General features: G+C 41.9%; 1 protein-coding gene across 1 annotated transcript; it reads right to left on the bottom strand.

The window, feature by feature from the left end:
• Positions 1-27537, bottom strand: LOC311508822 (monocarboxylate transporter 2). Its single transcript, XM_084573801.1, has 5 exons — positions 27020-27537; positions 13523-13768; positions 4074-4217; positions 2982-3791; positions 1-2700 (listed from the first exon to the last, which is right to left on the bottom strand). The coding sequence occupies exons 2-5, from the start codon at positions 13737-13739 to the stop codon at positions 2420-2422; spliced, it is 1452 nt and encodes a 483-aa protein (XP_084429927.1). The 5' UTR covers positions 13740-13768; positions 27020-27537; the 3' UTR covers positions 1-2419.

A 27537-nucleotide genomic window follows, 5' to 3' on the forward strand; every position in this document is an offset into this window, starting at 1 on the left:
ACCAAAGACCTATGTAGTGTGCAAATCTAGTTAAATTATCTTATTTACAATAAACAGCATAGCAGTTGCTCTCAGCGATCTTTCATCGACACCCAGCATCCTGCAGGATTTATGCGCCCCAAAACAAAGCAGCAACTAATTTATCTGATTTCCCCACAAACCGCACCACAGAGGATTTCACAGCAGCGCCGGGTGAAGATGAGACACGGCTGAGCCACCGCCACGCAGCTGGACATCTATTTTCATGAATACGCATTTAACTATTCAAAGCAGGGAGAGAAAGAGACAATAATGTGTGTGTGTTTTTTTTCCTTTGTTCATGATTGCTTTGAAAAATTAAATTCCGTTTGTTATTAAAATGCATTTGGCTTTGTTAGGACATCTGAGACAGGACACCATTTGGACGGCTTTTAGCTCCAAACCGATCAATAGAAGAGCAGGGTGACATTTACAAATACTAACACGTGGAATGGATAGAATATTGAACGGTATTGACATTTATAGCGACAGACAGTTACTCGGTACGGCCATCCAGCATACTCGGGTGCACACTATACACGAAGACTTGATTAGCATTCATTAATTAGTAGTATCAATGGTATTCCTTCAGATGTTTTAACATACTGGCGTGGCTTCTGTTAGTGAATTAGTTCATGGAGAGGGTACACTATACACAGTCACTTAAAGCTTTAACATTCCAGTACAGACATGTCAGGAGACAAATGGAGTAGATTACATTGATTGAAAAACAAACAAAAAAAGGTAATCACAGCAAATAACAAGGGTCACATTTTACACATAGGTTTATCAGCTTCGTATAATACTCTCAAGTATTTGCTGTACAACTCCCCTGCACTCATTACACTGCATTACATTTAAGGCAATGTATCACAGAATGACTGTCACTGGCCACTGGAAATACATTTCCCTGTATATCGGCTTTAAAATATGAAAGAGTCTATTGCTCATGGGCTCCATGTATAGATCACCACTATTATGCAGATGGTTTTTGGTCATTAATACCATATTAAGGCCCAAAGAGGAAATTACATTCAACTGTAATTAAATTCACTGAATTGCAGCAATTTCATAAAGATGTTTGGGATGAAGTGTGGCCACTTCTATTTTAAGAGCAGCATGTTGTATATGAGAGTATGAGAATACGGAACCCAAGACATTTAATGCAGCATTTTATGACTTCATCAAAAGTATTAAAGTGGGACATTTGTGCAGGTTTTACTGCACAGTATTACAGTGCTCAGGCGGGCAGCATAATACACGGGCGCCAGTGTCACTAGCTGAGAACACATCTGTTCTTTAGTTATGGAAGTAGGAATGTTAGGGCACCCAATAGCCATATGAAACACAGCGACAAGGAGCTTTCAAAGTCTCCACAAGTTTGATTTTTAAGGACGTATCCATCAATATGGCCAATAAGAGTTGCTTGAATTATCTTGCCTGGTTAATTGTCTATGCTAATGTCTTAGCTGCACAATTTGTGCAATCAAAAGCTACAATAAATTAACCAGATTACCTGCGGGGTGAACACCCAGTTGGGGATTAGTGCTGCTCACCAAAAATAGACACTGGTAGTTGAACCAGTGATCTGGAAATGTCTTTTTAACCACCAAGAAATCCTTTCACTGCCTCCCCCCATTAACTTAACCTTTTTAACTGTTTACATAGTATGTTGTGAAGAAGGCTGATCTTATCGTGAACATGTAGATCCAGTTTGCTGGTGCAATTGGAACAGTGGCAACACACAGATTTTGCATTCACGTCATATCGGAAGACACGGTAGGAAGAACGGAATGCCAGTAGTTAATACATTAACTTAATGGGACATATGGAGATAAGTAAAATCAATCAAACTACAGTAGATAATGCCTTTCTTAAGCAGAGCTGGTTGTCTGGTGGTAAATTGAAATAATTTCCTAATAATTTGCCAATGTGGGTATTTGCTGCTAAGTTTGCTCTCAGTTGACATAATTCTGCAGGATAGAACTACCACTGGATGTCCGTCATGATGGTGTTAAATCACCAGTTTCAGCCTTTACGATGTATCCGATATGAGATGAATGTGGCAAAAAAATAAAATATAGTTAGTACTAGTGTGTTTTGCACGAGCATTTTCTGACATTTAGCCTCTTCACATGCATACAGTATCTTACACTTTACTCTCCGGTTATTATTTCTGTTACACTCACAGCTTGTGTTCTTTGACAAACAGATATCAAGCCTCAAAGCCTCCTACAACACAACTGTCGCTTTGGCAGATTTAACAGTACAGAGGACCCCAAATAGAACCTGGTGGAACACCGAGAGGCACCTCTTGGCTTTGGACTCTGTTTGATCGTAGTTGAGGGTTTTGCAAGTTTGCAGTGGTGGAGACGATGAGGTATTGGCAGAGTAGATCAACCTAGATGTTGGTTTCCCGCTGCATCGGTTCCTCATCTTTCTGACTTTTGTCGACCAGTTCGTCTGCTGCCTGGGCTTCGCCATCACCCTCCTTTTGATCCCGAATATGGTCTGGATCTTCCGTCTCAGTCCGCTTGTACTTCTCTTGTTGCTTGCGCTCTCTCTCCAACAGTCTGTAGTTAATGAAGTTTCCAATGAAGAGCCAAATACTTGCCAGGATCACAACAGCTCCGCAGCAGAAATACATGTACTTGTAATTTTTTGTGACATCAACAAGTTTCCCTGCAAGACAGCACAAAGTTTAAAAATGTTAAGGCACCTCCACAAACACTAAAGAGTATTGACATTTACCTGAAACTGGAAACTTGATGTCATGTAGTCAGTAGTTTGTAAGATATAGTACTTTTCAAACTAGTGAGAGCAAATAGTCATGACCGAGCCTCTAAATTCAGGTTCCCACTGGCTGAAACTAAAAGCCAGACATGCTAAATACACGTCAAACCTTAAGATGTAACAATCATAGGTAAGTGAAGGAAACATGGTGACAAACAGATGGACTGTACCTGCTAATGGTGGACCGATGAGAACTGGGCAGCACTCCACAATGGTAGTGAGTCCCACAGCACTGGAGAACCTCTGCGGTCCAACTAGGTCCATCAATGTCTCAAACAGTACTGAGCTGACCATGCCAAAGGCAAAGCCAAAGAAAATTGCATAGACCACCAAGCCGGTGTAGCTTTCAACCAGTGGGCAGAGAATATGACACACTCCATTATACAACACAGCAAAGCTGAAGAAGTACTGGATCTTGGGCCGGACCCAACGTGAGTTGGCCAGTAGCCCCATGGAGGGCCTGGCGAACATGTCGACAAAAGCGAGGATTGAGAGCAGGAAGGCAGCAGAGTATTCATCCACGCCCATGTCTTTGGCATATGCAGCTAGGAAGACAATTGGTGCAAAGAACCCCAAAAACATGATGACATTGCCTGACAGGTAAATAAGAAAGCCACGATGCTTAAAGAGCGTCAAGTCCAGATACTTGTTGACTGTTTGCCAGAGAGTGCGCTTCTCTTTTGTGGTGGTGGCGGCAACAACGGTGGCCAGCTCTTCGTCCTTCTTGACCTTTCTGGGCGGCGGCCCCAGCGGCCTCATGAGGGAACCGGCCACGCAGCAGTTCAGCAGCAGCCCACCCAGGATGAGAAAGCTGCCTCTCCAGCCAAATTTATTGAAGAGGTACTGGTTGAGAGGAGCCAGGGTGCTGAGGAAGACTGGACTGCCTGCCATGGCGAGTCCGTTAGCAATAGGACGCTTCTTAAGGAAGTACCTGCCTATCATAGTCAACGCTGGCTGTAGGTTGAAGGCTAAACCAAGTCCTGTAATGAAAGAAGTATGTTAGACTTAAAACAGATATGCTAAAACTTTTAATCCATTAACTAACAATAGATAACTAAAATAATATATATATCTATAACAATATGTGATACTAAGTTGTAGGCTCACATGATGGAAGTACAGCAAAAACAAAAAAATAGATTGAATATTTAAGGTAGCTGCATTCTTCCTACTGAACCAGCTTTATTTTTAACCTGGTACTCAGAAGTAGTGACTAAGTAAATTAACCCAAACTGGATTTATGTGGATTTAGAGGGACTTACCGCCGATAACTCCTATGCAGATATAAAGCTGCACCACGCTGGTGCAGAAGGAAGCTAGGATCATTCCTACGGCACATAAGCAGCCCCCCATCATGACGATGGGCCTGCAGCCGTACGTGTTCACCAGTATGCTGCTGATGGGACCTGCAGCAAATAGAAAAACAGAAAATCAAGTCACACATGTAGCATGTTTATAGCTGTCAGGATCACTGAAAGTGAGCGCATAATGATTTAATCTGGTTAGTGCTGCACGCCGGCGAGAACCCAGCTGCTATTAATAGCAGCAACTGAGCTGTTTCTCTTTTTAGGCACGGCACTTCCATCATCTTGTGTCTAATCAGTTTAAGTGAAAGTGTTAAATTAGAAAAGACAAGTATGCACATGGGTGTAAGTTTCTATTGTATATAATGTGTTTTAGGATACAGAACCTATAATATAACATATGTGAGGTATATAATCAGCTGGCAGTAAAGGCCTTGAGTTTTATTTCTTATGTTGTACCAAATAACCAGTCTAACCATATTATCTTAACGACTCAATTTACGGGACCATTTAATATGTGTACAATTTTGCTATGCCATGAATGGTAGTAAACATTACAGGTACGTTTATTCACCTTGAATTTACATCAATTAAAAAAATATCTGGTTTTGAAAATGGTGAAACCGATGATTTTAAAGCTGCATTAATGATTTTCTGCCAGTTAAGGCAGCCCCACTCTAAACAATGATAGTATATATAGTATACAGTATAGTGATTGACCTGATGAGTTTAAGTCCAGTAGTTACTCTCCTATTATCTCAGTTTTGGTCTCCAGCAACGCACAAGCTTTAGCTGCTAAATGCTACAATGCCTAGTAGCTAAATCAGTAGGGGTGCTATAGCATACAGCGGGGGTATCATGTTAGAAATAGCTCCATGTTGTTGCAGAAAACTAAGTTTGAGAGTAAAACCATACGCTGAAGCTGCAACCCAGAAGAAAAAACCAATAGGTTGAAAGAAGTTAGCGCTCTCTTAAGCAACTTCAAATCACAATAATGAGGCAAATTCCCCTTGTATTCCTGACTTTGTCGTACTCTACTAGAGTTTTCTAACAAAATGAATTGTAACTCTCACCTAGGCAAAGCAAATATGTTAGTGTTCTTGAATACTATGAGATTTGTTCCTGGATTTCACACAGTGTTTTCAGTTTTATTACTCACTTTACTGAATTTTGTAGTGTGAAATTAAGTTACTTACTGATTGTTTACATTTTTTCCACTTCAATTCTATGAGCACATTTATATTGGCTCTCGTACATAATATGTTGCGTGTAATGAAGGCCTTTCAAGCATTTTTTAAGACTCCATGCATCTAATTACTGACACTGTCTCCTAACCTTTTGTTGAATTCTAAGTACAAGAGCTGTAAAATCAAACAAGGACAGAGAAAAGTAATGAACTGTTGTCCTTTTTTAAATAATGCTCTCATTACCACCCAGAAGATGTATCATATTTCTGCCAGGCTCAGCGCAGTTGAAAAAGCGCGAGGAGTCATCTCACTTCATTTGCTCCACATGAATCTTTTTTTGACCTTGAGGAAGGTTCCCCCTCATTTGCATGCGCAGCAGTGATCAGTATTCTCGGGGGCTCGGCGGGACCCGAATCGGCCGAGATGAGGGAGCCCCTGAGCCTGCACATTACCTCCCTTTAAAAAAGGCTTATCATCTCCTGTCCAGACGCAGCGTGGACTTCATTACACAGTGGACAAAACCCCGAACTAAATATAACCACCTACATCCCAAAGGGGAATGACACATATAGAATGTGTCTAACCATTTTTTCCACCAGCCTTTAATATCAGCCACAGTGAATAGGATGGTGCAGCTCATGGTGTGAGGATGCCGGCTTTCCATCACGCTTCAAATGGGATAAAGTCGACAGAAACGGAGGCAAACAACTTTTAAAAGCTGTTCTGCTGTCAGAGGACAGACACGATTTTCTGATGTGACCGTGTCTGGATTCCCAATGATATTTTCAATGAAATAACTGAGGGTGAACCAGCCTGAACGCAGTGTATTTATGAGACACAAGTTGATCTACATTTTCGGGTTAACATGAGGCTTTAAGAAAAAGTTAAGAAGTTTATAACAGCAATCAGCAATGGACTAGATCTTAACATTGAGGTATTACGCTTAGAGAAGCAGGCTTGTGTCTTGTGAGAAGATGTGTGCCTTCCCCTGCAACTGAGGTCTCTTTGATCAAGATACATAAACCACCACCTCATCTCTATAGTCCCAGACACATCAAACCGACATCACAGAATTAGCAGCAATGAAGGCCACGCGTCACCGGTGTCCGGACTTAAAGCTTGCACTTGAACACACCGCAAAGACTACGGTCAACTGGCAGGTAGCACATACCGTACATTCTGAACCTGCATGGCAGGAAATAAGTCTCCGTGCCAGCAGTTGGCAGTGGTCCGTTTTCATCCAAAAGGGAAAACTGGAAGAGCTAGGGTTAGCTGGGAAGCTCCGCAGAGCTACAAAAGAGCTGAATCACGCTCCCCAGTTGGTCTACAGCTAGTTCTTTCCAAATGAATGTCTCATCATTCTGAAATGTTAATATCAAAAACAGGATGAGCCTTTGTGTGCCCACTTAACCTTTTTGTTTGCTTACTTTCGTAACTTTTCTCATTTCTTTTTTCATGCACTTGTTCACTAGCAAAAACGACAGCTAATGCAGGCCTCACAGCAACTTTCACTGTAGCTATAACTTTCACATACAGCAAATCCAGTAAACCTTAGCATGCTGTTGAAGTGGATACACCAAGACAATGTCTTAAACAAGGGAACACAAATAATTATAGATAACCATGAAAAACATATTTATCTTATTTGACATTGTGTAAAAACCTTTTTTTGGTTTTTTTTTTACAACATATCTCCAAGCTTCCTGTCTTCTACCTAACTTTATGACTGACAGTGAAAGCAACCATGTGTCCAAAGCCAAGGTCAACCTTCTCTGTGTCTCTCCGGATTAGCGACACTGATCCAACACAGACACACAACATGCAGCTTAAACGCATCATCACAGTGCGACACTTGCTTGTCTAAAGGGATGAGGGAGGTTGCTTCACAGCTGCCTGATGTAATGCCAGAAAGGATTGCACCGCAGAGCTGAAACAAGCCGGACTCTTTTCTTTTTTTTAGGACGGATAGTGGAACTGAATTGCATCAGGGATTTTCTTTGGGAATTCCCCACGTAGAGTTTACAACTTTTAACCACACCAGGTTCCACAGAACTGATACCTTGTGCTTTGCCCTCTTTCACATGCATAATAGCCTGGAATGTTATTTGCCAGGTTAGTTGCCATTGGTGTTAACCAAGGCAGGTAACTTTGTGTTCCACCAACTTTTTAGCTCTCGAATAAGGAGTAATAGTGATGGAAAAAAATCACTACGTTACTTGCGTAGAGTCAGGTTTGCCACGCATAATCTTAATCTAAAATGTAATTATACAGCTATGTTGAATTGGTGTTCATTTCACACAGTTTCAGAACAAAGCATGAAACTGATGCGCTAATTCATGTACTAATGTTGTAATTTTAAACTCTCATGGAAAAGCTTATTTCCCTAATGGATGTAGTCTATTAGGGAAATAACAGGGATGCTGGTCTGCAACCACAGATTAGGTTTAATAATGACGAATCCAGCCATATCTTCTGAATTGACCAATAATATATATTAGCAAGATGATAATCCAAAAGCAGTGATGACATAAAAGAAAGCCTAATAGAAGCTAGAGTATGTGAGACTGCACTGTGAGCAGTAGCAGTGCTAACATGAGCATGCTAATAACGAAGGTAGCCTAATGTTTGAATGTTTTTGTGCAAGCTCTCAACTATGCACGACCAAGCAGCAAGATCCAGGGCTGAAAAACCTGAGCCAATGAGGAAGTACCAAAAACTGCTGCTCCTCAAAGGGCGACCAAAAACCAATCAAGTCCTCCTAGACCTTCCTGTTAAAATGCCCAGCTTTCTCTGTGTGGGTACAGATTGCTAGCTATTCATCTAGGTGTCACCACCTGCCTCAGCTACACCTCTTTGACTATTTCTGAATTAGCTGCGAGCTAGGCCAAGTCAGGCACTGGCAAGATGGAGGCAATAGCAGTTGATAGAGGCAACTGCTAGAGACACCACACTGAGCTTCAAAACCACTCTTCAGGAAACCTATGGGTGATGACGGGGAGGGGGTTTCGTCCATGTGCACTACATACTCAACACGTGTCAACAACAACAAGTAATCAGCAGTTATTGGCGAAGTGTCTATCAACAAGTATCATTGCATCCATTTCGACACACAGAGAGTAGTGACCCCATTGACGCAGTAGGCTGTCAAAAAAGTCACCTGGGAGCAGTTTAGGGCTCGAATGCCTTGCTCAAGAACACATCAACCATGGATATAGAGGGGATCCCAACCAGCCGCAAGTCAACCCTAACCTTAACCACTGCTCAACCTTAATTGGCTAAGCCTTGCTCATGCTGAGCCTAGCTCTTGGTCACGGCCTGCCAGGTAAGTAAAGATACTGTATATAGTATGGAGTGGTATGCTAATAGGTACTAGTGACTTCAGAAATATACAACCATGCTAATTAGCACTAAACACACATTGCAGTTACAGGTATTTGGTTGTTTTTGGATTAGCAGATATATGGCATTGGGCAAAATGACAAACTTGACCTGTTGATTGCTGCATAACGAACAAAAGAACCACCACAGTCGGATGAATCCTCTGGGGATGTGTATAAGCAATTTCAGCAATCCCTCACTAGCTATAATGATATTTCAGCTTGAACCAAAGTGGCTACATCAGGAGAAAATACATCAAACAAACAAAAACAAGTTAAGAATAAGCATTGGTCGGTATGCTTTGTTCATCAAGAGCTTATCCCGGTTAGCACCAGGCAGTGGTAAGAAGCAAAAGGTCATTTCAGTCATTTAGATCAATTGGATTATTATTTGTTGGTGTCTGAGGCTGTTGGCTCATTATCTGACAGCTTCACAGTAATGACAGAGCTGTGTAAACACCAACACACACACACAAGCAGCGGTGGGGAATTAGAAATGTGTTAAACATTCAAACACTGATTGCTTCATCAGCGTGAGAGGCAGAACAAGACAGCAGGTGTTTAATGAATAGCTGATGAGTGCGATCAATATGAACGAATGAGTAACAAGAGCCGCTCGCTTGGTAACTGCACATATTGACGCCGTCGCCGCATGATAATGACATACGGCCATTGTAACGCTAAAGCAGCAGTTGGAGGCTCTCACAGTGAGGTTAGCCGTGAGACAAAATAATTAGCAAAACTGCAAAAGTTGTTTGACAAATGTGTTCCACTAATGACATTAAGCTTGTCATTTTCAGGCTGTTTGGATTCTGCTGTGTTATTGATCAGCCCACGTTTCTCGTGGCTTTCAGCAGAGTGTACAACTTCTTCCTTATTTTTCAGTTTTCATTCTGGTTAGGTTTGTCCATTGTTTATCACACCAAGTACTTACGTTTTGGGTATGTTGAGGACAGTTCTAACCTCGACTTTCATATCAGACGCTCCTCACTTTATGACAACATATCTCTGTTGCATTGCTTGACATCTGCAAGCCTGTTTGGGCTTTCATGAACAATATGTGGCACCGAGATAAACAGCCTTTGGGGCGCACACACAGGAAGAAACCAGCAGCGATGTGTTGTCAGCGATTTGTAGTCATGATAGGAGGGGAAAAAATCGTTGGAAATGTCAAATAGAGATTAGTGACGTCAGCAGGAGCTAGTTCACGACAATCCATAAGAGCTTTGATCTAAAGATGTGCTAGGCCTACTGTGAAATAAAAGTGGGCGAATTGTAACTATTGAAGCTAGCATAGCTCCATACACTAACAATATTTTTATGATCTGCTTGTTTCAATTGGAAAATATACAATATACAATATCTACCAGAGTTTGGGACGTCCACTAGCGACCAGCTGTCAGCTACAAAATGCTGGATTGTGAGCAAATCGCTTCTTAAGTGCATGGTGATGGTGGTTTATCCAGCATATTATCAAATGTGCCTTAACACTAGAAGTCCCAGCATTTTTTGCTCTACCTATAAAACCCAGAGGGCAGCCGATCGGCTGGAAGGCTTTTAGCTAATATCCTAATCACCTGTGAACCCTCCTTTTGCTATGTAAACCAGGCAATCACTGGGGCACCACAGGAGGGGACATGCTGAGCCACTTCAAGGAAACTTGTGGGGTGGGGAGGGGAGGGGGAGTGGGCCCAGAGAGTTTATGGGGGAGAGGGTGGCTGTTCACTTCTAACCTGGCAACACCTTGAGACAGAAACTGGTTCATCCCAAAGACAAAACACCTTGACATAAAATGGGGGAGGGGAGAATCGGAGAGGAGCAGGATTGCTGGGGGTTTGGAGGCCAGAGTGTGTGGGGGAGGGAGGCACACCTGAGGGCTGTGAACTCATTTGCTCTGTCCGGGCTGCTAACTGACTGTCTGTCTTTCACCAGTTTCACCAGGTGGCAGCCTGGGCAGAACAAATGAGCTGAATCAAAATGTAATATATGTAGAAGGATGTAGAAGTTATCAGGACCCTACAACACTGGGCTTCCAACATCCCCACCAGACACATAGGAAAAGTAAAAGAACAGAACCACATCAAAAAAGCACTCAAAATCTGTGGTTATCCCAACTGGGCCTTCATGATATTTACACATATTTACAAATAATAATAAAAAAAATGCATTATCAGGATACAGTGTTAGAGAGTGGAAGTGAGTGAGACTTAGACTTAGAACTTAGACTTAAAACTTTATTGATCCCTTTGGGGTGACTCCCTCAGGGAAATTTGAGTTTTCCGCAGCAGCAAGCACACAGAGCAGTTTGCTTGGCTAGCGTGTGCACCTTGAAACTACTTTTCGTATAAAATCCTCAACAATCTGCTACATATCTTAACTGTTGAGAGACTGACACCGCTAGTTCAAACATCTGTTGTGGAGCTAATGCCCGAAATGTCCCGCAACAGGTGGCTGTTGTGCTTTTTCGAGCAGCTTCAGTAGTACAGTTCTGAAAAGATGAAGGTATCCTGTATGAAGTACACATCTTCAAGAGCAATATACTACTATATACTGGATAGAACTAAGGAAATAAGGCACTAATGTCGTGGTTCAGGTAGTTACGATAATTAGTAGGGATGCATTAGAAACAAATACTGTGCTCATGCACTGGTATTGGTAAAATTACACCTACTACCACTTATAAATGATGAGAACATTATGTAAACCTTAGCCAACGAGTAGCAGCATTAACTGTTTTCAGATATGCCAGGATAAAAGAATAAAGCAGGCTGCAAATTTTGCTTTGATAAATTGTTCAATGGCTAATTTAATGGCAGACATATTTCTAAACAGTTAACGCTGCTGCTCCTTGGCTAAGGCTACGATAATGGCCAGTAATTATCGTTACAGTCTGAACTAGTACCTTATTTTATTCTCTTTCACTTACACCATGTTTTGAAATGACAATGAAATGTCATATTCTTTGCTTGTGGATGAAGATTTATAAAATCTTTGTTTTTGGCAGAGATGGCACTACACAGCACAGGAAATGAGCTTTCCAGGTCCACTGATGACCAGTACAGATGGTGACACCAGCGCAAGATAGAGTGACAGGAGGATTACAGCGTGGACAGATGGCAGCCATTGGCACTGGCAAGCAGAAGGGTTGCTGGGCTAAAGCCAAAGTGGGAACTGCAGCAGGTGATCGGAGCAATATGTCTGAAAGAATGAGCCCCTTCAAAGGTTCCTTATTCAGAAGAAGAATTAAGAGCCAGCTGTAGCATTGTGTCAGTATTTCATATGAGAAAAGATTTGTCTGAATGGTGCTTTGAATTCGATTAATGTCTGACCTTAGCATATGGAAATATAAAAACTCTGCTTCAGTGTACTTCTTTTGAAAGTGTAATATACCCTCCACCCCTGTTCTTTTTTGAACTACTGGATCTGTATTATCCATCGGCACTTCATTTCTCAAAATGAAGACTGTAGGTCTGTGACTGACATTCAGAACGAATCGTGATTTGTTGTTGTCTTAGCTTGGCAGAACACTGCTGTTGTCTGGAGGCCCAGCATGTTTTGCTGTGCCAGCATCCTGTGATGCTGTGTGGTTTCAAATCCAGGTCGTGATCCGATGACACAAGCTACTTCCATCTCAATTATCTCACTGCCTACTGTTCCTTGAGGGCAAAAATATTGATTGCATGAAGTGTTATTTCCTTCTAAAAACGAATCTACATCCATTGAAATTAAAAAACTTATTCCCGTATTAAACTCCCACTCAAGCTATAAAGGTATTATTACTTGATAGAAATTACGTACAAGATGTCATCAGTGTCAACGTATTAGCATTAAAATGTTTTCCACATATTACCATTGCTAAAATGCTATTGTTAGTAATGAAAGTCTTTTTTAAAGAGAGTTTCTCCAACACATTTTCACATTTCTTCATTTATACCTTGTGAATGTCGATCAGAAAACTAATGTTTTTCTGCTCAAACATTGAGAGTTGACTTTTGAAAGGGTAAACCTTGACAGATTTGCTCAAGCCTTTAGACATGTTATTTTTGGTAGCACCCTCTCGCCGCTCTGATTGGAATCACTGAAACAGGCGGTTTAAAAGAAGCTGGGTTCTTAACTTATTGTTCACTCTCTGCTGAAGTACAATCCAATCACATGACATATAGTTGGTGTTGGTGGGACTGACACAATGCTCTGCCATGACTGACAGGACATGCTAAGAGAATGGACCATTCTTGGCTGGCTGAAAAGCACCACACACTTATTTGATTAATTTTTACTACACACCTTTGTCGTGAAATTAAAAAAGGGACATCTGGGGACCCTAAAAAAAGGAGGACACTTCATGAGTTGGACACAACACTAAAACTCAATTCAACGATTTTCCCAGTGGCCACTGGTAGTATTGCAACAAAACAAAAAAATCCCCTGCAGCCCAAGAAGTGGTTTTCCCAGCCACTTAAATGCTGTTTGTAAATTTATATATTTTATTAAAACAGAAAAGCTTTATGTTTGTTAAGATTATCTATAGTTTATAAAAGTTGACATTTATTATATTGTTGGGGTTAAGTAAAGTCTAATGGGGAAAAAGGAAATAATAATAATGCACATGCAGCAAACCTGCAAGCTATCAAAGTTTTTTGGCTAATGTGTCAGACTGGCATTTTTCAAGTTGTTTTAATGCATCAATGATCCTTATTTCGTTCGCTCACAGACCAGAGATTCCCAGGGCTACAGGTCCACAGTTAGACCCCCTGGCAAGACAGCTCCTCCCAAATGTTAAGTATTACTCAGCAGATTTTCAGTTTCCCATTTAACATATTAATGAATGCAAACAATGACTCACCGGCAGCGTACATGACTGCAAGCATGATAGAGGAGATCCATGCGATCTGACTGTAGGAAGCATCAAAGATGATCTGGATGTCTTTGAAGAACACTGTGATGGCCTTGGGGAAGGCGTAGGAGAAGCCGATGGAGATGAACGATGCAAGCACCACGGCCCATCCCCACCCGCCGTCTGGCGGGGTCACGGCAGGAGGATTTGCTGCTGGGGGTGGCATCACTGGTCCACCTCAATGTTCACTACTCGCTGCAATGACAGGGGGAAAAAAAAGGACAGACAGGAAGTTAAAACTCAGGGAGGAAAACTTACATAATGTATGAGTTCACTTTGTCCTGCGATTGATTATTGATTAGTTGCATCTGGTCAAGCTGTTTCTCCTTTTCTCTTAAGTCCTTCGGGACATTCAGGTTAGAAATAGATTAACGAGAGAAGCTGTTTATAGGAAAATGTCACAAATCATTACAGACATATATAGATAAATCAAATCACCAGTTGCAGCTCATATTGACAGCATAAACATACAGCTATGGGATTAGAAAGAAGGTCAAAATCTGTGTCCTTTCTGTCATTCAAATAAACAACTGCCAGCAATAAGCAGTAATGTGACACATGCTTGAGAAGGACATACCAGAGGTCCGTATCCTGGAGAAGGCATGTGCAAACACGCACTCACACACACAAGATACTATCCATTCCAAAGGGCATGAACTCACTTTACCTGAGGGACCAGACCGGCTCCGCCCACTCTTCACCTTGTGTCCACCCCCATGCACACAGGCAGTTATGGAAACAGGGCGGGGACTGTCATAGTGGCAGTTTGAAATCAGGTGATATTGTTTGCAGAGCACACACGCCCATAATTACGTGTAAGAGAAGAAAATGTGATGATGTGGAGAAACTAGCACATTTATTCATGTGAGAAATTAGAGCAGGGAGGGCAGCTGTTATGTTTTAGCTCAGTCTAAACTCATTAGCTTCACATTTCTAATCAGCCAGGAATCATTTACAGCCATGTAATTAGCTCAGGGTGCACACCGAGATCATGGCAGCCGGTTTGCCTTCACGTAAATGAGCAGTGGAAGAATCAACATTTTGCCTATGTTTGCACTGAGAAATCAAATTAAGCAATTATTTGAGATTAGCACAGCTAGATGTGGTTTAAACAGAATGCCTGGGAAGTAATTGCCACCATTTGACTGAATAAGCCGTGAGACAAGTTATAAGGGCACTCCACCTCAATTTACACATTCATTCAATTTGTCATGATACATACTGGAAAAGCAATGGAATATATTCTAAAAGACTGCTGCCGGGTGTCCCTGGTATTTCATGATGGGGCCATATGGGATCTTGACTATTTCCCTTTTTGACTATTTCATCCAACTCTCATTTACTCTCCAATTGTACTTGTAAAAGTACAATGATAAATCACTGGAGAAGCTCTTCATATAGTTTTCATTTACAACACTATGCTACAAATTTTTTCGACATGTGGACGTAGCTAAATTTACAATGCATCTTCCCTTTTGGGCTTCCATTGCTAGCACAATCTCTTATCTCTTTTTCAAACACCACAGTGTTGGTGTAGTCCTGCAGTGTGGATGGTGAAAAAAGATAACTGCTGTCATTTGGTTTACAATGGTCCCCACCCTGTCTATAAAGAAGGAGGAATCCTTTGTGACATCACCCACAGGTTTCCTGAAGAGAGGTTTTGAAGCTCAGCGTGGTTGTTATTTTGGCTTTGCCAGCTTTAATACAGTTAACAAGACTGTAAACTATTTATTTATTCGGTAAAGTACTGTCATTTTACACTTGGTCTATGCATTGACTTGCTTTAGGAGTCTGCCTCAAGGGGTCATTTGAGGTACTGCAGTTTTACGGCAGAGGTAGCTGAACACTGCTTGAGAGTCCCACCCCTCCACTGCTATTATAACTATTACACTTGGGGGAAAAAATTGTACAATTTTACCCAAAATCAAATTCAAAACCCAAATACATTTTAGGAAAATATAAATTCTCACACTGGGGATGTTGGACAACCAAAAACCTTACACCTTACCCTGTATATATAATTTATATTCTTCCTTCTCTATTTCTTGTACATTTGTACCATATGTTAATATGCTAATTTGTACATTTTTGCTTATACTATTTTTATTTTATCTTACTAGATTTTATTTTACTTATTTTTTATTTCTATTTAATTTAATCTTTTTTTATTTGATGTTCTTAAGAGTGTTTTTTTATGTACAACTAAGCTACTGTGACCAAGCAATTTCCCTTGTGGATGAATAAAGTTTATCTAAGTCTAAGTCTAAGTCAAATATTGCTTAACTAATTAACTAATCAATTAATCAATTCATTGTTGAAGCTGTACTTTTTACCACTGACACTTGGTGCAGTGACGGGGATGAAAGTGAAGAGCGAACAAATGCACATAAATCTATACATGATCGATGCAAGGTATTAATATTTGTAGACAGAAAATCAAAGCGCTTGAACACAAACTCAAAATCAAGTTTCACTTTTTTGAGATGGTAGTTCTCAAAAAGCTGTCCTAGGTGGCTGGCCTTCCACTGAAAACATGTTCCTCATGCTCATAACTGGCCACTGATACCAGGAAATAGCCTGGCTCAGATGAAAACTCCTGAGTATTTCCTGGTGCTATCATCTGAACCATGCAAACTGCTTTTATCTGGTCCAGCAGCTGGCAAGGCAGCACTTAAGTCCTAGTCTACAACACTACCCCACCAATAAAAAAACAATACCCCTCCTCTTTTTACCTTGTTTTATATCTTGGTGCCTTATCCCCTTATATCTTGGTGCCTTATCCCCCACGTAACATTCTATTAAAGACAAAAAGTTTAAAAAAAAAAAAATAAATTGTCTGGTCCATATGAACCAGCACTGGATCTCGCTCTTCCAGCAGCAGGCTTCATTTAAGAACATCAAAGCCGTATAAAGGAAGGCTGTGCTTCACTCAGAGCATGTGTAAATGACTCATGTAAATCCGCATAAATAAATGATGCCACTCTCCTTCCTTGTCGCTGCTCTTGCCAGATCAGGTTGCAGCGTCATGGAGGCTCACACATATGGTGTCGTACTCCGATTGTAAACAGGAAGCCACTGCTGAGATGACTGACTTCTGTGCTAACTAATCCATTAGTGAAGTGATACAGAAAAATAAAGACGGTAAATAAGGAATAACCGCTGGCTTCTATGGAGGCTGGAGGGTGACATTAAAATAATACGTGTGAATTATTGTTGCAAACAAGCAACGGGTAAGAAACAATATACAGTATATATATATATATATATAAATCAATTCCATGATTCACAAACGCATTTTTCTCCGTGAAATATCTTAACTATCTATAATAACTGTTGAATAGTTGGTAAAAACATGAAGTGAATCTGTAAGATTGTTATCTTCCTGCTGTACTGGAAATTATGCTTTTGTACAATAATTAATCCAACAGAGAATAACAAATTGTACCTGGGTCTTTTATTGAACGTCTGAAACAGTGGAACTGGTAATTATAGCTGGTTTTAACTGGGTGGATGGCTTAATACTAACTCCAGTCTCTAACTTGTGTTAAAACGACCCGGATAAATGGAAATATAATCCTCTCTGTAAATATATCCCTTGTATTTCCCCTTTAATCAAAGTTAGAGATTATGTCTTTTTTCCCCCCAGAGTTCCATACAGTGGGTCTAATCCATGCTAATCAGATTAAAGGCTGTCCACAGCAGCACTCCGTGGAGATACTCGTTTTGATTGATTGAACGTGACGACAATGTGCGAAGGATCCTCAGAACCCGTAAGCAGCTTAAATTGATGGGTTTGAGTATGAAGCTCCAAATGAATTGGCCATGAATGAGCAACTACTGACTGGGGGGAAAAAATGGAAAATGCTTGACGGATCAGGTTTATGACCAACCGTTTAAGTACATAAGAAGTCAAACAAAGCAAAGTCACTGTCCAGCCACTACAATGTCAACACTTTCTTCTTGGTTCCAAGCCTCATCATGTACCCTCTCTGCTGTGTCCTTCAGTTGACACGAGTGACTTGCAAGAGCAGCTGACAGGGGGGTGACTGAACGGCTGCGTACAAAGCTGGCGGTTTATAAAACACTGCTTTCGACCAAGTCAGCATAATTGCGGGGACAACAATGGGCCTGAAAATGAGACACCTGAAAGACAAGTTCGAGCAGATTAAGTTCCAGGTCTCCAACCAGAATCTAATCACCATAATCTAACTTTACTGTTCCCCATTGGGACAGACCAGTATGCAAAGCACTGATGGACCAGTCGTCCTGCTGAGAGTCACATAATGAATAGCAGACAGATAGCTGCTGTCATAAAATCTGATTGAGTCTCAACTTAGCTTTTCTATGCAAAGTAGCAACTTTGGATTCTATATAAAAAAAAACAACTCCATGCTTCATGAACACATAAATCATGGAGATACCTGTCCTCGTGTGTTGCTCAGGGTTAGGGTAAGCACACGATTCGAGCGCACAGTTTGCTGTGGTCCAGTGTCCCCTACATGCACTTGAGGTGACCGTCTGCCTTCACCTTGACGAGTCTATTCAGACAACAGAGCCTAGTAAGTGAGCAGCAACGAGAAGGCAGGCGTGTTTTGATAATTAAATCATTCAGCTGCCAAAAGCTCCGAAGGCTGGGTTACATAGTGCTGGATTATAAGAGTGAAACTGTGTGTGTGTGTGTATGTGTGTGTGTGTGTGTTTCCTCCAAGGACATCACTTAGTACCTTGGCAGGAAGCCTAAAAGACTGCATTTTCTTTCTAACAGGGGCCAACACAGATTCTCGGGTTTAATTCACAACAAGGGCCATGCTGAGACCCCAGTGTTGTATTTCAGGTGAACTTTAGAAAAGTGAAGGAACAGTGACTACAGAATCTCAGGCCGTGGGTGCGGCTGTTATGCTGTAACGCTAGAGACAAAGACGATTCCCACATGCAAAAACTGTTCATCGCAATCAAGGTCTTGAACCTTGAATTTGGGTTTAACATTTGCCAAACACATAGCAGGAGGAACAACACCCAAATGAGTTCAAACGAAGCTGAGCAGAGACGAGTAATCTGGCACAATGCCCAGTGTGGCAGCATCAACCCAAAAAAGATGTGTATCAGAGTACACTTCTATTTCCAAGAATCAAATCTCCTGGAAATAGTAACTGTACCGCACTGGAGTCCTGAATTTGAACATGCTAGCATGCTTCTGTTTGTATGACGATTCCCATGTCTGTTTAAAAACACAACAACAACACATGCTACACCTAAAACTGCCTTCACAGGTTAAGACACCCATCAAAACCTGCTATTTAAACTTGATTGAACTGGCTGGTTAATGCCTATGCTTCGATTGAAGCAGTGCGCCAAGCTGTAAATATCTGGCTCTTATCTTGCGTCAAGATCCGATCTGGCAATCCGATCGCAAGTGGCCAGCTTTAGGACCAGGCCTCACGTGTTCAGACCTGGCATTAACGTGTATCTCCAATACGTCTCCAGCCGGCTCTCCAGATTCGATCTCAGTTTTGGGCTCCGTATGCAAATAAATCCCAACATCATTTGGGACAGCTCTGTTATATGCACGTGCATCATGACTTTGGCACACACGTTAAGTTATTAGTTACTGCGCTCTGCCCTGACGTTAGTTAGACCTGTACAAAACTCAGATCATAACTCCACCTCTTGAAGTTTCCACACACCCTAATCTCTGCAATATCTTCTGCAAATTCAATATTCACTTCCACTGCTTCGCGGATGACACCCAGCTCTACCTATCCACTAAACCAACTTCCACCCTCCCTCCCTCCTCCCTCATCACCTGTTTATCTGAAATAAAATCCTGGTTCACCTCAAACTTTCTAAAACTAAACAGTGATAAAACAGAACTCCTCCTCATAGGCACCAAATCCACACTTTCCAAAACTGACAGTTTTTCCCTCACAATCGACAATTCCATAATCTCCCCCTCCCCCCAAGTTAAGAGTCTGGGTGTCATCCTCGACAGCTCACTGTCATTTCAATCTCACATCAATAACGTTACCCGGTCTGCATATTTCCACCTACGCAATATAAATCGGCTCCGCCCCTCTCTCAGCCCCCATACCACTTCCATCCTTATCCACAGCCTTGTCACCTCCCGCCTCGACTACTGCAACTCTCTCCTTTTCGGCCTCCCCCACAAATCCCTCCATAAGCTCCAAATGGTCCAGAACTCAGCCGCTCGCATCATCACCAAAACCCCCTCATTTCACCACATTACCCCTGTGCTTCAGCATCTCCACTGGCTCCCAGTCAAATCCCGCATCAACTTCAAGATCCTTCTCCACACCTTCAAGGCCATCCATAACCTCGCCCCCCCTTATCTCTCGGATCTCCTCCATATTGTCACCCCCTCCCGCTCCCTCAGATCCTCCTCCTCTATCCACCTCTCTGTCCCCTCGGCTCGCCTCAGTACCATGGGGAGCAGAGCCTTCAGCTGCTCTGCTCCCCAACTCTGGAACTCACTCCCACCGGACATCAGAAACACTGACTCCTTCCCTCTCTTTAAATCCAGACTCAAAACCCACCTGTTCCAGATAGCCTATCCACCTTGATTGCACTGTTCCATTTGTTTATTCTGTCTTGTTTTGTGGTTTAGGAACAACTCAAAAAACATGAAGACTAACAACATTCTGTTGCCAGACACCACGGGACCCTCAGAAGGCCCATGTCCATTTTCTGATGAGTCACAACTGTTTTGGAGGCAACAAGGGAGACCTACACAACATTAGGAAGGTGGTCATAATGTTATGCCTGATTGGTGTAATTCACTTTTGTGACCTTGCGAGTCTTGAAAGGCGCTTATAAATAAAATGTATTATTATTATTATTATTATAAATGTAAATAAAGACACAGGTGATTGAGGAAATGTGTAACTTAATCACATATGGTTCCTCATACATCAACATGAATGTCAATAATTAACTGCATGTGGATACATTATTTAATGACAGAATGACACTGCTGTACTCATATTAAATACAGTTTTGTTAATTCTTGCTTATGTTAAATTAACAGCCACAGGACAGAACAGCTGCAGCAGTTTTTGGAGGAACAACATCCAAATGAGCTCAAATGAAGCTGAGCATAGACAAGTAATGTGGCAAAATGCCCAGCGTGGCAGCGTCAACCCAAAAGAGATATGTTATCGTATCAGAGTACACTTCTATTTCCAATCATCAAATCTCCTGGGAATCATTAACTGTACCACACTGGAGTGTGGTACAATAGGACAGAATCATTTAAAAGGCTCTCATTACTAATGAACAAACATCACTTGCTTTCCTTTCCTCCAAATGTGGCCAGAGTTCGAATCTCTCAAATGTGATCTCAATGCGTCCTGGAGGTGTTTACACCAGTCTTTTACGCTGGCTGCTCGTGATCAGATTGCCTGGATCTGATCTTAATGCAAGGTCTAAGAGGCTAAATGCTTAACTTCCTTCACTAGCTAGCGACTGTCTTCAGTCTAATCAGTCCAACAGTCTGCAGGTAGCATGCTGTGTTGCCATCCAAGCTAGCTGCCAGTATCTACGAACAAAGCTAATAAGCGAGAGACCGAACGAAAAAGGCGAAGCTGTTAGCCATAAAACCAAAACACTAAGCCGCTAAAACATCTCCTACTGCACTGATGAGTGCAGCTTCAAGGCTGCTGCAACACCACCAGCATACCACTTTGCAAAATGGATTATTATTTTTAGATTAAAGGTTAATTATAAGTTCCTGAGGTGGCACTGTGTGAGACGTTTTACAGACCTTTTAGACTTATGCCATTCAGAAGAGGAAGATTTGCACCTTTCAATACTCCCTACTAATTAAAGTTTTCATTGACTTCGCTAAGCGTAGCTACTTTTTACCTCTTCCACTGATAGGGAAAGGTTGTGCAGTGGTCACCTAACAAGGATTTTTAAAGTAGGCTTTTGTGGAGCCTTGTAGAACTTGAATGGTAATGAAGGGCAACAGAAGGTTAGCTAAATCGGAGTTAGGAGGCAAGAAGACATTCCTATTTGACCTGCACAAGAGAAATTATATACCCTATATACACTGCTTTTCAAATAAAGGATCTACCTCCACAGCATAGAATTTGCTGAGACCTTTAATATTCCACAGCTTTAGTTAAATGCCATTCAGATAAACAGGCGCTGAGAGCCCTGTCGGACTCCACAAAAGGAAACTTGACCTCTACAGTGAGCGGTTACCAGCATGACCCTCACTCCCCCACCCGCTCCACCGGAGTCTCATGACACTTTTAAGTTATGGCAACGCAAGATTAGCTCTAAGGTAACCTCAGTGTAACACTACTCACTTTGTTTTAAGAACAGTTCATCATTAACCCAATAAGCAACTTACTAAATGTTCACTGGAGCACACTTTTCATCTCATTATCAACATAATTTAATCTCGGAGCAGTAACGGGGTAAACACACTTGCCCTTGGTCTTGTACACCAACAAACGGGAGAAATACCACAGAAACAACCTCTCAAAGCTGCTTTCCGATCAAAAAGGCCATCAGGCAGGGGGTCTTCCCATAAAACATTCTGAGACTATAATACCATTTCCACTCAGTTGTCATCATCTGCACTTTGAAGCCCTTGAACTAATTCCTGGGAATAAACCTCGGTTAAAAAAACATTTATATGTCCCCATTAAATCTATGTCAACACGTCTCTGACCGTAAATACTGGATGGCAAGCGGCCAGCACAGAATGATTCTCTCAAACCGCCTGGCTGCAGCCTCTGTATCATTCGTGTTTGTTGGGATTACACGCATGAAGCCGAAGTATCAGTCAACTACACATGACTAGACCTTTGTGGACACAATAGCAACACACTACAATAGTCCACTTCACTTTTCCATGCAGGCTGCCAACACCCACATTCAACATCCAATCCCAAGCTCCTTCTCTGCTACAGACCTCTGACCATGTTGTGAAGGTCAAGGGACTGTAGTCTTGTTACTACAGACTAAACTGAAGGTTATAAAGTTTGGATACGCAGTGTGAAACGAATGAAACTTAGGATTTACTGTGTAATTGTGACACAGGTCAAATTACCTCAAAATATAGTGATTCTGCACTGATACCAATATGTTCTTGACATTTTAACAGCAACTAACACATGTTCCTATAGTTGAGTACATTGCTCTGTATGGGACTGTATTTGCATACTACACATTGGAATCAACGAGATTAGATTTACATCATAACAACGTGCATGAACATGTGCTTATATACGCAAAATACACAGAGCAAAAACCTTGTCTGACTCATAGCTTGTACAAAAGTTAGAGGTTATTTTCTTATCCTTCAGGCAATAACTTAACGGTCATTCTGCAGCATGATAACTCCAAATATACAGCCAGAGGCACACAGCAAAGAACTGCCTTTAATGGCCACCACGGAGCTATGACTCACGGAATCAGTTTGGGACTCTTTTGGGACATCCTAACTGCACAGAAAACAGTACAGCAGCATCTCAGTGCACAGTTCAGTGCTCAGGAATGGGCTAAAATATCTCCAAGTTGCCGCAGATGACTGATCAGCAGTTACTGGAAACATTTAGCCGCCTCTAGCTGCCCACGAGGGTTCACTTACTTTTACTACTCGAAAAGATGTACCAGTAATTCATTTTCTTGAATAAATGAATGCACAAGAATAGTATTTCTGTTTCATTTGTTGGACTGAGTTCTCCTTGTATACTTTCAGGACATCCAGGAGTCATTTTTATTCAGAAAAGAATTCAGCACACCCTTTAAACAGCTCTGTTTATATGCACATTATATGAAATACAACCATTACCACCAAATTTAATTACAACAGAAAAGGTCAACCCCCGTGGTAATTAGACCAGTATCTTAGTTAGTCAACATACAGAGCTCTTAATGTTCCTGCCCACATGCTCAGGGAGGCCACTGCTTTTCTGAGCAACAAACAATGTGGACATTGTCAACCCAAGACTGTTTGAGCTACTGACAGAGTGGAACGACATGCATAACGACATGAAAAAAAAACAAAAAAACGAGAGAAACAAGAAAGAACCAAACAAGGACAAATGCAGATCACCTCAATTTAAAACCAAGGTCCAGCAACTGAAAAGCTGTAGGTTCACCATGAGCAACCTTAACTGAAACGAAACAATGCTATATCAGAAAGGAACACACTACTCCCAAACAAAGAGAGTCATACATATATATTACAAGTAAAGTGTTCTATATCAGTCTATGCCATCTTATGGCAACAAGCAGTCTCAGACCAGCACATGATACATAGTTAAATAACAAGGTAAATGTTGGACCTATTTTTAGCATTGGAAACTGTCAACTGTTGAGGCAAAATCGGTTTTAATCATACCTGACAACAATGTTGTTGTTTAAAAGGTTCAATTGGACACTGAAGCTTGTTCACTTAGAAAAAAACTGCCATCACTCTTGTCTCTATACGGTATCTACAGCCAGAAGCCAGCTAGCTCAGCTCCAGGAAGTGACTGTGCCTGGCCAAGAAACAGTCCGGAAAATCTACTCATGAAACATCAGAGTTGCTTTAACACATCACTTTGTGTACAGATTAAACTAATGAGATGAAACATGCTCATTAGTAAGCTTTAACGAAGGCGAACGGTGGGTTTTCTTTAATGGAGAGCCAGGCTAGATGTTTCCCAGTTTCCAGTTTTCATGCTAAGCTAAGCTAAGCTAACCGGTTGCTGGTGGTAGCTTCGTTTTTCTCAGACAGACATGGGAGTGGTATCAGTCTACTCATCAAACTCCAATAAAGAAAGTCGTTATGTGCACTTTAAAAATATGGATGACTTCTTTTCAATTACATTCAGTTCCCATTTGAGATGCAGAGCAATGCAAATGTTTTGCACCTAATTTATCGTCCATGGAACTGGTTGCGCGGTTAGCTCCTGGTTCTTTTACTATCCGACAGCTTTGAAAATATTCACATGTTGGCTAATTAACTCTAAAGGTCCCAGCATGGTGCTACATAGAGCTTTGTAGATGTGCTTCTACTTGATGTAAGTATCAAAAAAGTGAATTACACCAATCAGGCATAACATTATGACCACCTTCCTAATGTTGTGTAGGTCTCCCTTGTTGCCTCCAAAACAGTTGTGACTCATCAGAAAATGGACATGGGCCTTCTGAGGGTCCCGTGGTGTCTGGCAACAGAATTTTGTTAGTCTTCATGTTTTTTGAGTTGTTCCTAAACCATTTTTGTGTGTGTGCCTGTGTCAGTCTGCATCCTGCTGGGGATGGCTGCTGCCATCAAGGAGTGTCATTGCTATGGGGTGGGGGTGTCTGGTCTGGTCTAGGTGGGTGGTACATGTCTAAGTAACATCCATACCAATGAATGCCAGGTCCAAAAGTTTCCCAGCAGAACACTGAATTGTCACAAGATGATTAATGTATTCACTTCTCTTGTCAGTGGTTATACTGTTGTGGCTGATTGGTGTAAGTGTCAATAAATACATGCAACAGTCATACATGTAGGCTACTCTGTGCCTGTGTTGCTGGTCCTACTAAGGAAAAGATTAGACAAGGAACTTATTTATAGTACAGTAAAAAAAAAAGTCTTTATACGTAACTAATGTTTACGTCTCTCGCTACTTTTTTCATGACTCTTGTGGTAAACTCTACTGGGGTCGTCTCCTTGAAGAAAACCGGCCTCCCAATAAACCTTTATCCCACGCATAATGTCATCACCCAGAGGCAATGCGTTATTGGCTTGTCAGAGGGCTGAACCCAAACGCATCTACATAGCCTCCGGGTTGGTCAAATTCTGATAATCCTTCACTGTGTGCAAATGGAGAGCTATGCAAATGAAGACTAACGAATAATTACAACTCTGTCTTTAGACTAATTTACTTAATAAGACGGTTTGTTTGACATCTAAATGTTTAGGCTTGCGCCAAAGGGGACTTCACCGGTGAAAGCATTTATACCTGTGCACTGGTGTGTTGGCACCGTTCTGCCAATATGCTAGGCAGTGGCTGGCCAGCTGTGTTCAGTTTCACACTATGTCGAGTGGAAATGAGTGCCTCATGTTGGAGCCGAAGTCAATAAATGCGGCTCAACAGTTACTTTCACTGAAATCCCTGCAGCGCAAAACACAGAGAAGACATCTGAGTAGTGGTTTGCAGGAGTCTGAACGAGGGGGAACTTTCTGTGCTTGTCTTACTGAAACACGTGAACAAGAAAAAAAAGAATGCATTTCGGACCAATCTTAATCAGTGTTAGTGCGACGCTTAGTTACTTTTCTCTGGAGACGCACGTCAGGTTACACCGAAGGCTACGGTGCAGGATTCAAAGCTACGCCATGGCTAAGGTGTAGAAGTGACGCTCGCCTATATATTAAGGTTTAGAAGCCAAGTGCATTTTGAAATAAGGAACGACACAATTTTTGGCCTGCAAGTGAAAAGTTGGACTCATAAGAAATGCAACAAGCCTTGAATCAAGTCAGTAAACTCATGGCTTTTGTTAACATAGCCACACTTGGTCAAGTTTAGACAGGCTACTGCTGTTTAACTGACCTCAAAGAGTAATCTCTCTGACTTTATAACTCTTCTCTACTTGCAATACTGTCTTCATTCAATTACACATCCTGTATTTGTTGCATTCGGCCACAGAGGCCGCTGTCACAGAAACATTCCATACAGCAGCTTTAAAGTATTGTGATGCTCTGCCAGAGCAAACTAGTTGCAACAGAGGCAAACAGAAACCGGCAGTTTGTTTCCTGATTCTGCTACCAGCAAGCCTGTGTAGCGTTCAACTGTTGAGGATAAATGGAAAGAGCAGCACATTTCAGGGGGAACCCAACAGGATGTGACATGTGCGGTTAGTTATTTTTACAGCCGACACACATCCTCTGCTCTTGACAAACCATGTGAGAGAGAAAAAAGAAATAAATCCTCATCACACCTTTGGTTGGCAATAAACTCAACATGATGCACCTTTTCAGCGGATGCCTTTAAAAAGTTGGGTCCCCCCCCATCAGAAAGCCAGGGCTGGAAATGTGATGCAACAGCAGAGCGATTCCTCAGCACCGCAGCCTAATCATATGATGCTGCTGATGTAAGGATAGAGACCGGATGAAGCCAGTCTTAATGCCCTGGGCCTACACGGGCTAAACAAAGTAGCTCCAACATTTCTGCAAATGCATGTGTTATTTAATGCGGCTCGCCCCCCTTTAGGAATTGACCGTGGGACGGTAGATCGGAATTTCCACCTCCTTCCAAAGGCTCCTGAACGCATCATAACATATAGTCGACCGTCCAACAGGGACCCTTCGTGGCTTAACAGTCCTCATTCATTGCAGCACATGCTCATCCCTGCGTAACGCGGCGTCCCGAAAGCTCGCTGCTTTAATCCGCCTCGTCTTTCAGGCGCCATGAGCGACAAATAAGCAGGCCTGAAATGTTGCTTTACCTTGGAGGGTGCGAAGGAGCGAGTGTCCTGCGCGGGCTGCCGGCTCGGTCACCTTGGAGCTGGGAAGATGCGTGCGTCCGCGTTGTGGACGGTTCAGCGTTTAAATTTCCTGAGTGAAGGCGCTGCGCTCTGCAGAGGGCGGCGCTGCGTCCCTCTCTAATTCAGACCAGAGCTGCTCCACGGGGCTTAGCCCGTCATTTACTACTCCCTACTCACTGCTCCAGGGCACTGAGCTGAGAGAAGGTATCGATTCATCGTTTAGATGTCCAAAAGCGGCGAGGGTGGCAATCATATCTACCCAAAACGATCACTATTTAATCTACTGTCATGTAAGACAATGAAATAAACAACAGCCCCTTACAACTGGGAAGTTTCTTTCTTTTCTTTCCTTCTTTGAAAAGCGCGTTTCTTTTGAAACGATTTCCTGAAAGCAGTTGAAATACCAGTCGCTGCAGCCAAAAATGAAAATGAAAGCAGTAATCAGCTGGATTGTGAGATGTTCAAGAAGGTGAAGTGTA

The sequence above is a fragment of the Chelon labrosus genome (genome assembly GCF_963514085.1).
Source record: "Chelon labrosus genome assembly, chromosome: 23".
NCBI lineage: Eukaryota > Metazoa > Chordata > Actinopteri > Mugiliformes > Mugilidae > Chelon > Chelon labrosus.